Source organism: Pteropus medius, unplaced genomic scaffold (assembly GCF_902729225.1).
Source record: "Pteropus medius unplaced genomic scaffold, Ma_sr-lr_union100, whole genome shotgun sequence".
Lineage (NCBI taxonomy): Eukaryota > Metazoa > Chordata > Mammalia > Chiroptera > Pteropodidae > Pteropus > Pteropus medius.
Genome location: NW_024349797.1, coordinates 21581277 through 21595836, shown reverse-complemented (window position 1 = coordinate 21595836; position 14560 = coordinate 21581277). Strand labels below are relative to the sequence as shown.

Here is a 14560-nt window from a genome sequence, read left to right as displayed (position 1 = left end):
GAAGATTTGTGTGCACGCCATTTCCTGGGGAGGTGATTCCAGCATGTGGGAGGTGCGAGGCGGTGGGGAAGCCAGTCGGGCTGGAGGCGGGTTTGTAAAGGGTGTGTGCCACTGTGGCTCCCTGGGGTGTGTGCCACTGTGGCTCTCAGCCACGAGAGGGCCGGGGCACGCCTCAGGCTTGTCCACAGAGGGCACAGGCCAGGAAACTGGGGTACTTGTCCAGCCACCTCCATCCCGGGCTCCGGGCTGTTCCTTCCGGCACCTGCCACCCGCCCTGTGCCCCGCGGCCAGAGCCCACTCCTGGGGTCAGAGAAACCCTCCGTAGGGCGAGGCAGGTGCAGGAGGCAGACACGGGCAGCGTGTCCGGACACGGCCCGCAGCTCAAGACCGGCCCGCAGTGGCCGAGCGCGTGGCCAGGGAAACGCCCAGGGTCCGGCTCGTGCCCGCTTCTGCTCCAGACCCGCGCGGGGCCCCGGCCCGGAGCAGAAGCCGGACCCAGCCTGCCCGCCCCGGCCCGGGCTTCGAGGTCGTGCCGCCGCGGCGTGTGGCCTTCCCGGCCGAGCCTCAGCTCCCTTGTGGCGATGCTCGCCGTCAGGGATGTCGTGAGGACGAAGCACGAGGCGACGTGCGAGCCCAGCAGACGGGGCCTGCGCGCCCCGGGCGCTCGACAGATGACAGGGTGCCACCCCCGTGCTCCACTGGCGGCCACGTCTCCGGCCACCGAGCCGCGGTTTTCCACGGCGGACCTCCCAGCCCCCTTTAAAAGTGGCCTTGGTTGGCTTAAGCCGGTCAGCACCTCCCACCCCCTGGCTATGCTGATTGGTCAGGGGCGGGCATGTGACTTGATCTAGCCAATAAGAGAAGAGAATTCAGGCTGGGTTTGGTGCAGCTGAAAACGAGCGTCTCTCTGCCCGGACTCAGGTGGCGGGGAGGGTTAAGCGTATGAGTTTGCATTAGAGCAGCATTTTGCCACCAAGAGGGGAGAGGCTGGGCTACTGGGGTACCACCTGGAGCCCGAGAATGAAAACGAGTAGAGCGACAGGGTACGTCCGGGTCTGGAGTGATTGTCTTCTCGAGCTGCTGGATCAAGCCTTACCTGAAACCTCAAAACTTTTCAGTTACATAAGGCAACAAATTCCCTTTATGTTGAAGCCACCAGGAACTGAGGTTTTTGGTTTTGTTTTGTTTTTGTCTTTTGCAACCTAAAGAGCCCTATAGCAAATAGAGCGACTCTCCTGGTTTCCTTCCCTCTCAGTTTCAGAAGCCGGGCCACAAACTATGGGATTCGTGGAATGGACGTGAAGAGCGAGGCCTTTCCAGAGGAAGCCAGTGGGCGGAGGAGGCTGGAAAGCCCAGCTGGCCTTCTGCTTATTGCTGCAGCAAAGTCCCTCCTCTCAGCTACTATGAAGCTTTGGGGACATCACAGAGACACCGTGAATGACTGAATTGGTGACTGGCCAGGAGCCCAGGGTATAACTACAGTTCCCAGAGGCAAGTTGAGGGCAGGAAGGAAGGGGGCACCACCCACGCGCGTGGCCCCATGTGGCTGGCATGCCATTTGGCAAGCACAGGCAACAAAGGACGTGCAAGGGCTCCTTCCTTCTCTCTCGGTAATTTCAGAAGTGGAGAAAAGCTCCAGCAGCAAGGCCCACGAGCATCACTTTGCAGAGCGGGAGACCGGGGGAGCGATTCCCAGCCAGGAGGAGGGCGGAGGAGGGACAGAGTGTGCGAGGAGGCTCGGAGTCCTGGGGTTCGCTGGAGCTTAGAAATCGCCAACTTTGCTTAACACAGTTAACACGTTTGTGCGTCCAGAGACCTTGGCAAGGAGGATGGGTGTGAGAACCGTGGGCTTTTTCCTGCTGTAACAATAATCGTGGAATAGCAGCCACCAGGCATTCGGTGTATAACCCGCCCGTGAGTGGGCACATCGGACGGCTTAGAGCAGGCTGTCCAGGATGAGACGGTGCACGTGGATGCCAGAGCCCAGCTCTCGAGGCGGCGTCTGCTCAGTCTGTGGGTGACCTGATGGCTATGAGGCCCCAGACACGGCCGAACAGAATGCAAGTGGGTGCCCGGAGCTGGCGCTTGGAGCCAGATGGCCAGCTTGCCCACGGAGGATGGAAGAGGGTGGCAGTTAGCGAACGAGACTGTCACCAGGTGGACATCGTACATTCCTTTCAATAACCCCTGGGTCACCAGTATTAGGCCATTTCACAAAGGGGTCAACCTGAGGCCGAAAGACGGGGTGACTTGCCCAGTGTCACTTAGACACACTGAACAAGAGCAGGATCTGAACCCCGCTCTGAGCCCCCAGAGCTAGACTTTTCTTCCTCGATATTCACCCATCCTCCCCAAACCTGCTCCTGCCTACGCTCTTTGCCCCACCCCTCTCCGCGGCACCCCCAACATCAACCCAGCCCCTCCTCAAAGTCACCCTCTGCTGAATCCCCTCTTGGACCCAGCACCCAGGCATGGGGAGACCCTGGGCATCCAGCAGGGGAATGAGATATGCAGAAAGGACCGGAGGTGGGCAGGACGCCGATCAGAGTCAGGGCACCTACTGGGCAGAAGGCGGTCAAGGGTTCATGCCACCGTGCACGTGTCAGGACCTGAGTGTCACACTTTGGGACGCCACTGGGGCCATTTTTTGAAGCCCAAATCGTAAGAAGGAACCCCCGGTTACTCTGGGTTTCAAAACTGTGCCCCTCTCAGCCCCAGCATGCACACGGCTGTCGCCTGCAAAGCTGCTCACAGGACGGAGGCAGAGGGAGCAAACCTCCCGGACCCCCCGGGCCACCCCCGACCCTCGCAGGGCCCCCAGGAGGTCCCCAGCTCACAGCATGCCTTGCCCAGGAGCTGCTGGAAGGCGACGTGGCCCGGGGCATGGTGACAGGGAGACGAGAAGTGTTGGAGGGCATCTAGGCAGCCCGCGGAGCCGCCATCTGCGCCTTTGCTCGGAGCAGGGCGGCTGCAGAGAGGAGCATGATCTGGCAGCAAGGACGACAGGCCGGGCTGCTGGCCTGGAGGTGCCCCCCCCACGAGGGCAGAGCTGGGGACACATCCCGAGACCAGAGCAGGGGCCACTTACGTCGCAGACCAGGCACGAGGGAGGGAGGAAGGGGAGCTCATCGCTGCCTCTCATTTCATTTCTGAAAAGTACACGGAACAAAGCGCACAGCTGTGCTCCCGCCGCACAGAATGACGATCACCCGCATTTCGTTCCTATTGTCTCAACTCCTTCTCTCTTTTAGTGTGAAATGCAGAAACATTACAGATAATATTGAAGTCCTCTGCGTGCCCTGGGCTGGGGTGGGGACAGCCCGGGACCCATATGTTTCTTGCCATCGACAGCCCTCGCCTTCAAGGAAGGAAATCAAGTGCTTCTGGAGTGTGCAGTGTGCCCGAGCCGGTCCAGGGTCCGCCGCCTTGAGCCCTGTGCGCCTGGTGACGGTGCAGCAAGTGGTGACTCTTGTCCCTGCTTCATGCGGAAGACGCTGACCTGCCACGACGTAGCATGTGACTGCCTCAAGCTAGAGGAAGGCGTGTTGCCCAAGGACAGGCACACAGGGTGGGTTATTCCGGCCCCTTGACGGCATCACCTGGACTCGGACCTTCTGTCCTCCTGCTCACCCAGCTCACGCCCGCATGCCCCACGGTGGCCCTCGGTTCCCGACGTTGCCCCCATACACAACACATCTTCAGGGAGAAGAGGCACTGTCTTTGCTGTGAGCGTTGCTATGGGCTGCCCCAAATCCCCCAGCACACCTCCCCCAGTGGCCTCAGGCACCCCTTCCTGACCCGCTGCGGGCGAGAGCAGTGGCTCTGCCATGTTAGGCTTGGTGGCCAAGTGCAGGAAACCGGGTGATGAGAGCAAATCGGGGTTCTGTCAGTGAGGAGGAGGGATGGGCGAGAGGCTGAGGGGGAGGGTGTTGGACAGACAGTCCCCAACCAGTGCCAGCTGCCCTTGCCGATGGACAATGGACAGCGGAAGGCAGAGTGGGAGCGAAGTCGGGTCGTCCACACCCTTGCACAGCACCGCCTCCAACGCCCACACCATCTCTACTACTACCGCGTGCCACCAACACGACCAAACTGCCCCCTACGCGACTCCACCTCTGCATCTCTGTGCCACTGCAGCCCCTCCCCACCGCATTCCCACAGGGCGCCACGGCCGCACTGCCTGCCGCTTGCAAGGTGAGTGGGCCCAGGAAGGAGGTGCTCTCTGCACATTGGGAGGAAGATTGGGGTGTGCTGGGATCAAGGACTGCATCCATTAGAATTGGGTTTGGCTACAAGACAGAAAACACAAAGTAATGGAGGATTAAACATGCGAGGATTTATTTTCTCAAATCAAAGAAATTGAGAAGTTGGCCACGCAGAGCTGGTGTGGCTGCTCCGCAATGCCATCGAGGATCTGGGCTCCTTCCTTTCATCTCTTTTTCTACATCCTTAGCATGCAGCTTCCATCCTGTAAGTCACCTCCTGAAGCTCCGGCCCTCATAGCTTACTTCCCTATAATACGAAAGAAGACAAGAAGAACGCAAAGGGAAGCTTTGCCCTGCTGTCTGTCTCGACCCTTCTGAGAAGTCATGCTAAGTACTTCCATTTCCAGCCAAAAAAGAGATATAAGGGTCAGATTATTCCTCGATCTTAACACACACACACACACACACACACACACGCATATCGACACACACACAGTTTTCAGATCCTGGATAAAAGGCAACCCAGGACAGTAAGCCATGAGAGAAGGTAAACAAATAAAGTGAACCCTCCAACTGCCCCTGGAGAGAGTTTCCAGGCTACGTTCCAGGGGAGGGACATCCAGATATAGCCTGTCAGTCTCTCTGAGTTGTGACAGAGTTGAGAGCGTCCAAGGCCTCTCTAGGTTACTGTGTGGGACACCAGAGAAGAGACAGCTGCACAGAGAGGACACTTCAGAGATCTGCAGAGGGTTCTCCTCCAGCCTTCAGCCCAGTGCTGACCAGCGCGTCAGTGTGAGGACGGTACCAAGGCTGAGCAAAGAGCAACCAGAAAGAAAAAGGGAGGACGATTCCTTGGGCTCATACAGGGACGAGAATAGCTTATCTTCCCACTAGCCATGGTGGCAAGACCTCGTTGAGTAGAGTCCTCAGAAGGGCATTGCCTCTGTAATGAGGTCAAATTTGTGCTGCACTAAAGGCTGACCTAGATCTGCCTACAGAACTTAAAAGTAAGCTTTGGGAGGAAGAAAGTTTCTCCAAGTAACTTAACTGCATCTCAGAACAAAGCTAAATATATTTAAAGGGATATGACAAACTCCAGCACCTAACAAAGTAAAATCATAATGCTTGGCATCTGATCAAAAATGACCAGAAATGAAAAGAAGGAGGGAAATGTGATTTATGAGAAGAAGAAAAGTAAATCGGGAGAAATAGATCTAAAAATGACAAGATGATAGAATGAAGAAAATGGATGGTAAAACAGGTATATATCTAGGAAGGTAGAAGAAATGATGAGTATAAAGAAGAGACTATGGAGATATATATATATATATATATATATATATATATATATATATATATACCCCCAAATCGAACTTCTAGAGTTATATATATACCCAAATCGAACTTCTAGAGTTAAAAAATACAATGTGTGGGATTGAAAAAAAAAAACAAAAAACCACTGGATAAGATTTAACAGCAGATTAAACACTTTGAAAGGAAAGATCAGCCAACTAGAAGCCATGGCCAAAGAAATGACCCGAAATGAAGCGTAGGGGAAAAGGACTTGGGGAAACAATGAACAGAGGGTGGTTGAGCTATGGGACATCGAGCGGCTTAACTCATGTGTGATTGGAGTCCTGGGGCCCTGGAGGGGAAAGAAGAGGGAACAGAAAAACTATTTGAAGAAATAATGACCAAAATGTTTCCAAATTTGATGAAAACTATAAATCTACAGATCCAAGAATCTCAATGAATCCCAAGCAGGGGAGAAAAACAGGAAGAAAACTCCAGCAGGCCATATCATGATCAAGTCGCTGAAAACCCATAAAAGCATATAAAAGACACATGATGTACAGAGAAGCAAATATAAGAAAGACAGCAGATGTCTTGTTGGAAATAATCCAAGCCAAAAAAATAAATAAATAAAGTCACATCTTTATTGAGAGAAAAAAGTCAACCTAAAATCTAATACCCAGTGAAAATATCTTTCAAACATGAAAGTAAAATAAAGTCTTCTCAGACCTTCAAAATCAAAGGACATTCACCACCAGCAGCCAGCTCAAAATATTAAAGGGAGCCCTTCCAGCAGAAGGAAAATGAGAGCAGAAGGGGTTTGGATCTGCACAGAGGAATGAAGAACTATCATCTGGATAAATATAAAAGGGTTTTCTTTCTTGTTTTTTAAAACCTCTTTACAAGATACTTTACTGTTCAAAAGATAAATAATAATCTATTGCAGGAGTAAAATGTACAGCAAAACAATCTGAAGTCTAGAACGAGGGAAAATGGAAGTAGGTTGTTCCAAGGTTCTTATATTATTCATGAAGTAATGTATTATTTGAAAGTAGAGCCTGATAAATTAAAGCTATGTACCGTAAACTCTAAATCACTAAACAACAATAACAACACATACACAACCCAAGAAGTATGGCTGATAAGCCAATAAAAGGGTCAAATAAAATAATAAATATTACTCAATTAATCCAAAAATAAGGCAGGAAGAGAGGAAAAAGGGAACTAAGAAAAGATGGTCACCTAGAAATAAGTATTAAGGTAATAGATTTCAATCCAACCATAATAATACTCGTATTAAATATAAACCATCTAAACTTACTCATCAAATATAAATCATCTAAACTCACCAATTAAAAAGCAGAGATTATCAGATAAGATGAAAAAGTAAGCCCCCATTATACAGTGTCCACAAGAAACCCACCATAAATCTAAAGGCACATATAAATGAAGAGTAAAAATGTAGAAAAAGATAAACAATATTAACGAAGTAGATTGAGAGAAAATAATATCTCCAGGAATAAAAAGGGTGGTTTTATAATGATAACGAGTTCACTGCCTCGAGAGTTTCATAACCATCTCCAACGTCTATGCACCTAATAACAAAGCTTCCAGGTGCACGATGCAGAACCTGAAAGCACCACACAGGGCAAAAACCAAATCCACAGTTACGACGGGAGATTTCAACACCACTCTCTCTCTCTAAATAATCGACAGAAGCAGAGGGAAAATCAGTAAGGATCTGGAAGATCTGAACAACACTATCAATGACCTTGACATTTTTAGAACACTCTACGCAACAACAGAAGGGTACACATTCTTCGATGCAAAACATTTTCTGAGCAAAATACGATGGGACAATCAACAAGTCTCGACAAATCGTCAAGGATCATCATCTTACAACATGTGTTCTCCTATCACAATGGAATCAAATTAGAAATTAATAACAGAGAATTATAAATCAATAATTTCTAGTTAAATTATAAATCAATAAAAGAAAATCACCAAACATTGGATCACTAAACCACGCACTCCTAAGTAAATCATGGGCCAAAGAACAAATCATAGTGGACGTTAGAAAAAATTTTAAGCTGAATACAGTGAAAATCCAGCATGTAAAAATGTGTGGGATGTAGCTAAAGTAATGGTTGAAGGGAAAGAGATAGCACTAAGTGCTTATATTATAAAAGAACGAAGGTCTGAAATTAATAATCTCAGTTTTTCACCTTAAGAAGCTAGAGAAAAGATGAGAAAAGCCCAAAAGTAAACAGAAGAAAGAAAACTATAAAGAACAGAAATCAATGAAATAGCGAACGTTAAGACAATAGAAAAATAAATGAAACCAAACACTGATTCTTTAAGTTAATAAAATTGATAAACCTTTAATTAGACTGATCTGGGGGAAAAAGAGAGAACATATGTTACCAATATCAGGGGTGAGAAGAAAGGACATCACTATGGGTCCTACAGACGTCGAAAGGATAAGAAATGATTATTTGGAACAACTTTATGCCAACAAATTTGACATCTGGGGTGAATTGGACATATTCTTGGAAGGATACAATCTATTAAAGCTCTTTCAAGAATAAATAGATCTCCGAATAGCCCTACATCTATTAAATAAATCACGTTTGCAGTTTAAAATCTTCCACAAAGAAAATTCCAGATCTAGATGGCTTTTCTGATCAATTCTACCAAACACTTAAGAGAGAAATAATACTAATTCTAAAGAAACTCTTTCAAAACAAAAAGAATAGAAGAGGAGGAAACCTTTCAACTCATCTTTGAGGCCAGGATTACCCTGATACCAAGACTAGACAACAACATTCCTGGAGAAGAAATGTATAGACCAATATTCTTCATAAATGTAGACACAAAAGCCAAAATTATTAACAAAATATTTTCAAATTGAATTCAGCAAAATATAAAAAGAACGCTTCATGTCAAAGTGGGGTTTATCCCAGCAATATGAGATTTGAAAATCAGTGTAATCCAGTATGTTAACAGACTTAAAAGGAAAAAAGAAAAAAAAATGATTATCTCAACAGATGCAAAAAATGTTTTGACAAAATTCAACTTCTATTTATTCCTAATGAAGACTCGGTAAACTTGAAACAGAAAGGAACTTTCTCAACCTGGTAAAGGCACCTAAGAAAAATGTAACAGCTTAATAGTAAGTTACACTTAGTAGTGAAGAATTCAAAGCTTGCCCCTTGAGACAGAACAAAGTAAGGATGTCCATTCTCCCCATTTCTACTCGGCATTGTGATGGAGTTCCTAGACAGTGCAATAAGGCAAGAAAACAAAGCAAAACAAAATAAAAGTCATATAGATTACAAAGCAAGTAAAACTGCCCTTACATGCAGATGTCATGCTCATCTATGTAAAAATATATAAGGAATTTACCAAAAAGCGATTAGAACAGATATGTGAGATTAGCGAGATTACCAGATATTAGGTCAATGGCATTTCTATATACTAGCAATAAACTATGGGTTAGGAAACTTTTCTTAACACAATAAACACAAACTAAAAGAAAAAATTGATAAAGTGGGCTTTATTAAAATTAAAACTTTTATCTTCAAAAGACTCCTTTAAGAGAGTTAAAAAGTAAGCAAAGACTGGGAAGGGCTATCAGTGAAGCGGGTGACCGACGGAGAACTCGACAGACGAATACTAATAACCCAAACAAGCCAACTCAGAAACAGGCCAAAGACTAAGCAGACGCTTCAGTGAAGTAGATTCTCATCACCAGTCACGAGGAAAATGGGGATTAAAACTATAATGAGATACCACTACGCACCTATGACGAGCGGTAAAAATGCCAAAGACTGACCATACCAAACGCTGGCAAGGATGCGAAGCAGCTGGACCTCTCGTTCTTTGCTGATGGAAATGGAAAATGTATAAGCACTTTGAAAGCAGTTTGGCAGTTTTTCTAACACGTTAGCGACACACCTACCACATGACCAAGCCATTCCACTCGGAGGTATTTACCCAAGAGAAATTAAAGCAGTGTGTCTACGTGAAGACTCGGATGCAAATATTCATAGCAGCTTTGCTTAGCATAGCCAAAAAGTGGAAAAAGCAAAATGTCCATTCATAAGCGAACGGATAAACAATTTACAGCATATTCAGACGGTAGAATACGACTCAACAATAGAAAGGAATGGACTATTGATACATGCAACATGGGCGAACCTCGGAATCGTTATGCTGAGTGGAAGGAGCCAGAAATGAGAGAGACAGAGAACATTCTGTACGATTCCACTTACGTAAAACTCCAGAAAATGCAAACTAATCTATAATGGTGGAAAGCAGATCAGCAGTTGCCCGGGGACGGGTGCGAGGAATAAGGAAACGTTGACAGTTGGTAGAAATATTTGCCATCTCGATTGTGGTGACGGCTTCACGAGAATACATACCTATGTTGAAACTTACCCATTTGTGCTTTGTACGTACGAACAGTTTAGTGTAAGTCAATTGTGTCCCGATCAAGCTGTAAATAACAACAACAACTACAACAAAAATGTCCCTTTTAACAACTTCTATACGATTTCTCAGGCCTTAGCTGCAAGGGCAGCTGGGAGATGCGGTCCTCAGCCGGGCGTGTGCCTCTGACCCCAAAGCAAGGCTCCGTTAGTGAGGAGGGGAGCAGCCTGAATGGGAGGCACATCTCCCCCTACACCCCGAGCAGTCGCAGAGTTAAAGCTCCCTGGGGACTGAGTCCAGGGCCACGGGGCTAACCAGAGTCTGGGAGGCCCTCGCCGGCCTCTGCCCTCCTGCTCAGCAATCCTGCTAGGATTCAACTTGGCTCTATTAGTCTCACATGGGACCTCCCACATGCCAGGGGCCAGGGCTAACACAGACCTGTTTCCAGTCTTCATAGCATCTTGCGGAGAAGGGGTTACTATGCCATCATACAGATGTGGAAACTAAGCCTCTGCAGAGCCGTACCTGGCCTCTCCCAGGGGGACGGTGAGGCCAAGCTGAGCCCCACCCCCGGCACTCTGTGTCCCCCGCCCCAGCTCTTTGTTTGGCCACAGAGAGGCAGGCAATGAGGGGACTAAGGGGCAGATCTCTAAGGCTGTCCCTAAGTCTGGGGAAGGCCAGCCCTGAGGCGGAACAGGATCCAGGACTGGGTCACAGAGGGGCAGTCCCACCAGAGAAAGCCCCCAAGCCCCTCAGGCACATCCTTGGGTCTTGGCAGAACCTTGGAGCAGGTGGTCTTAGAAGCCCCCTCCCAGCTGCCAGAGGCAAACCCCTCCCCACGCAAACCCCTCCCCACGCTTGATTCCCTCTGGTGCTGGAGCCCCTGCTGCGTCCCAGGCTAACTTTTTACTGTGAACCAAGCGTCTTTATTCCGCCTAGGGTCCCCCAGCCTGGTCTGCCCAGGACTGTTGCATTTTAAAGCCAAAGTCTCATGGCCCGGGAACGCCTCAGTCCTGGGCAAATCAGGTCAGTGGTTGTCCTACCTGTCTCTCAGTCAGTGACCCCACTGGCCCCAGAGGAGCACTCTGGGCTCATGGACCCAGTTGGACCCCGCCTCACACACCTCCCTCCAGCATCCTCAGGTGGGGGAAGTTGGTTGTGTCTCCCGTAGCAACCACCCCAAAGTGAACACCCAGTTCTTGGCCCTTCTGCACAGGGACCATCACATGCCCTCCCTAACCCCCAACTTGGCTGGCCCTGTTTGTGGACAAGTAAGGCCACTGGCTCTGGGGGAAGAGGCAGGGCACTGTCACAGACAATGCGTGCAACTGGCGGCCGCTTCACCTCCCTCCAGCACGGCTCCCGAACCGTCTGTGCCTCCGTTCCCCCTCCGGGACGCCTCGCTCAGGGCGGAGGCTCCGCGTACCTTTCTGACTCCTTGCGTTTGATGTGTGCAGCCCAGGGTGACCCACTGCCCTGGTCTGGGGGTCACCAGCACAGAGAGACAGAGAGCTTGGGAGGAGCTCCGGCCTGGTCCAGTGCTTCTCCCGCCCCCAGCCCTGCCATCTAGGCCTGAGCGGGCGTCCCCAACCACTGTGTGACTTTGAGGCTTGCTGCGGCCACTGTTCTGGCCGCCTCTAGATCTCTCACAGGCCCGGGAACTGGCTGGAAGACAAGAGAAATCAGCAGAAATCATTTTTCTGCCCGGTGGAGTGGGGAAAGATGGCGGCTGCCTCTGCTGCCCAGTTTTCAGCGAGGGCACCCTCCTCGCCCCCCGGGGTGCAGCCCTGCCACCACCTGGCCTCCCTCTCCGGGGAGCGCGGTGCCCGGCACAGAGGGGTGCGCCCCAGTGTGGGGGCTCCCAGGGCTGAGACCGCAAACTCCTCCGGGACTCAGCCTGCCCTGTCCAGCGCTCTGACCCTCGGCTGTAGTGAAAACTTTCTGAACAGTCACATGCGATGCAGGGGGGTGACAGCTCTCTCTCTAGCTGAGAAAGCAGAGCTCGGAGAGGGACTTGCAGGGGCCATGGCGGGCAGGCAGGACCAGACGCAGGTCTCCTGGCGCCCAGGACAGAGGCTGTTTGGACATGTGGGGACGTACAGGCCACCCGTACCTTGCCTGGCACTGTCCTGGGTGGGAACCAGAGAGAAGGGACATAGCCACACCCATGAGGGGCCACCATCTGGTTAGACGAGAACTGACAGCCATTCAAGGGCAAAATGGTGAAATCAGGTGTGTCCCGAGGGCCAGGAAGTGGCTCCGTGCAGACCCTTCTCCTGCCCACCCCCACCATCCCAGGGGCTCAGGATCACACGAGCTTCTATTTTGTGTGTGTGTGTGGGGAGGTGTTGATTCCTGTTCTGAGCAGGAACAAGAGGAGAAGAGGCTGAGTGGGCGCACCTGGGGCTGGGCTGGCTGGGCGGTCTGGAGGGGACATGAGGGGCAGAAGACCCTCGGCACGTCACGGGTGTCAGTCACGTCAGAGCCTCAGGAAAGGCCACGGAGGGCCTCGTGTGCTGGATGCGACGTGTCGGGCAGTAGGGAGCCATTGTAAGCTCTTCAGCGATAGAGGGACAGAGTCCCCAGAAGGTTACTGGGGACCCCGCCCAGGGCTCAGAACAGACGTAAGGCAGGTTTCAAAGGTGGGGGCAGCAAACGGGAGCCAGTGGGGCTCCCTGGAGGGAGGGAGGAGCTCTGGGCTGGGAATGACGGACGTGAGGGTTCGTCCAGCTCCGCGCAGCCTTGGCTTTCACTCTTTGGCCCATTAGCGCTGCCTCGGCCTCCTCCATGACCCACACCGCTCAGGGCGGTGCCCCGGTGAGCCCCGGAGGGCTCGGCGCTCGGCCTCCAGGCAGCCCAGCTTGAGGCCGTCCCTGACCCCAGGCTCTGCTTCTTCCCGAGTCGCCACCTCCTGCGCTGCTTAGAGGCTCCGGCCCCCTGCCCCGGCGCCCAGGCCCCCGCAGCGGCCTCCCACCGCCTGCTTGGAGTCGGCTCCAGGTGCCAAGCCTCTCCAGGCGGCTCCTTCGGCCGTCGCTCCCCATCACGCTGGGGTTCAGCACCCCGTGTTTCCATGCTCACTCACTCACTCATTCTTCCGTCCAGCTAACCCTCACTTCAGCTCTGGGCGTCAGGCCCCCGTGGGTCTGGGGAAGCACCTGGAACCAGGGCCAGCCCTGCCTGCAGGACCCACTGTGTGGCAGAGAAGGAAAGCCTCAGGCAGCGACACCCACTGAGGTCAGGGCGAAGCGTCAGGGAGCACACAGAAACAGAGAAGCTGGGACGGGGGAGGGCTTCTGGGTGACGGGGCACCCCCGTGGAGACCGGAAGCCCTTTGAAAACGCATGAGTCACATTCTAAGGGAGCAAGGAAGGCGGCTCCATGCTAAGGAACAGTATGTGCAAGTGTCCCCTGGGGGTCCTTTGATGTGGCTGTGCCCCTCGAGCCACACAGAGTCCAGCTCAGTGGAGCCCCTGCCAGGAAGCAGCCCCTCGCCCCGCCTGCTGGCAAGTGCTGGGCCCACGACCAGGAGAGCAGAGGGTGCCACCAGCTCGACGAACGGGGTCCTGCCTCAGGGGACAGCCCCGTTCTTACGGGGAAGCCAAGGACAAGTCGCACATCAAAATTTTCTGGGCCACCCTCCAACCATAGAGACTTCTTGGGAGGGAAGGGATTTCTCATCACCTGAGGTGTCAAGCGGGTGCTGGACAACCCCTTTCGGGTGAGGTGTGGATTCAGCTACAAGCCACGCAGGGTCAGCAGCAAGGGTGGAGGTAGGAAGACCAGCCCGGAGCAGTCTGGGAAGGCTTCCAAAGGGAGACGCTTTGGGGAGCTGAGATGAGGCATCTTCCAGGCGGACGCTCCATGGAAGGACACCTCAGGGTGAGGGGCGTGGAGGGAGCAAAACTCTCACCCACCGCAGCAGGGTCTCCAGAGCTCACATTCCAAGAAGCTTCTCCAGTCCCACCTCGGGGCAGGCAGCAGGCAGAGGAAGGCTGGGTCTGCCCGCAAGACTGCCAACTCTGGGGTCTGAGGGACAAGGAGGGACCGGACGCCTGCGCTTGGTGTAGGGGGTCTGCAGGGGCTGCGCCCTCAGCCACCCCCGCCCGGTCCACTCGACCACCAGGAACAGAAGCCAGGCGTCACCCCAGGCTCCCCCAGGGCTCCCTCCCTCCCTCACTCACCCGTCATGTGTTCATTCTGCGCCCCGCCCCCTGTCGATCCGGGATTGCACACTCCAGCTGGGTGGATCAATGCGCACACATAAACAAATAAATCCGATAACGTGGGCGACCGCTGGGAGCCATGAAGAAAATAAAACCGGGCCTGGGGTTGAGAGCCAGGGAGTGGGGATTGCGGCCAAGGCGGTAGACAAGGCCCGAATGAGGGCAGGAAGCCTGGGGACGAGGGGCCCACACAGCCCTTGGGTGTGGTCTTTAAGCCCTGCCACTTTTATCTCTTCTTCCCACCCTCAGCTGAAACTCCACCTCCTCCAGGGAGCCTGCCTGGGTGCCACCAGTGTGCCAGGCTTCGGCTGCACTGGCTGCAGAGACCTTTCCAGACCAACCCACCTCGCAAGGATTTTCAGGTTGCACCGCCTGGACCTTCTCCTCAGAGATGCCTGAAGGTGAGTC

At 52.1% G+C, this 14560-nt stretch overlaps 1 protein-coding gene across 1 annotated transcript in view; it reads right to left on the bottom strand.

The window, feature by feature from the left end:
• Positions 1-4304: 4304 nt before the first annotated feature.
• Positions 4305-14560, bottom strand: part of LOC120619782 (atherin-like) — a 12673-nt gene continuing 2417 nt past the window's right edge. Inside the window, exons 2-5 of the mRNA XM_039884359.1 lie at positions 14498-14547; positions 14111-14252; positions 13868-13955; positions 4305-4512 (exon numbers count right to left, since the gene is read on the bottom strand). Of these exons, the coding sequence (XP_039740293.1) occupies positions 4476-4512; positions 13868-13955; positions 14111-14252; positions 14498-14547 (317 nt within the window). The 3' untranslated portion in view covers positions 4305-4475. The remainder of the gene's footprint in view (positions 4513-13867; positions 13956-14110; positions 14253-14497; positions 14548-14560) is intronic.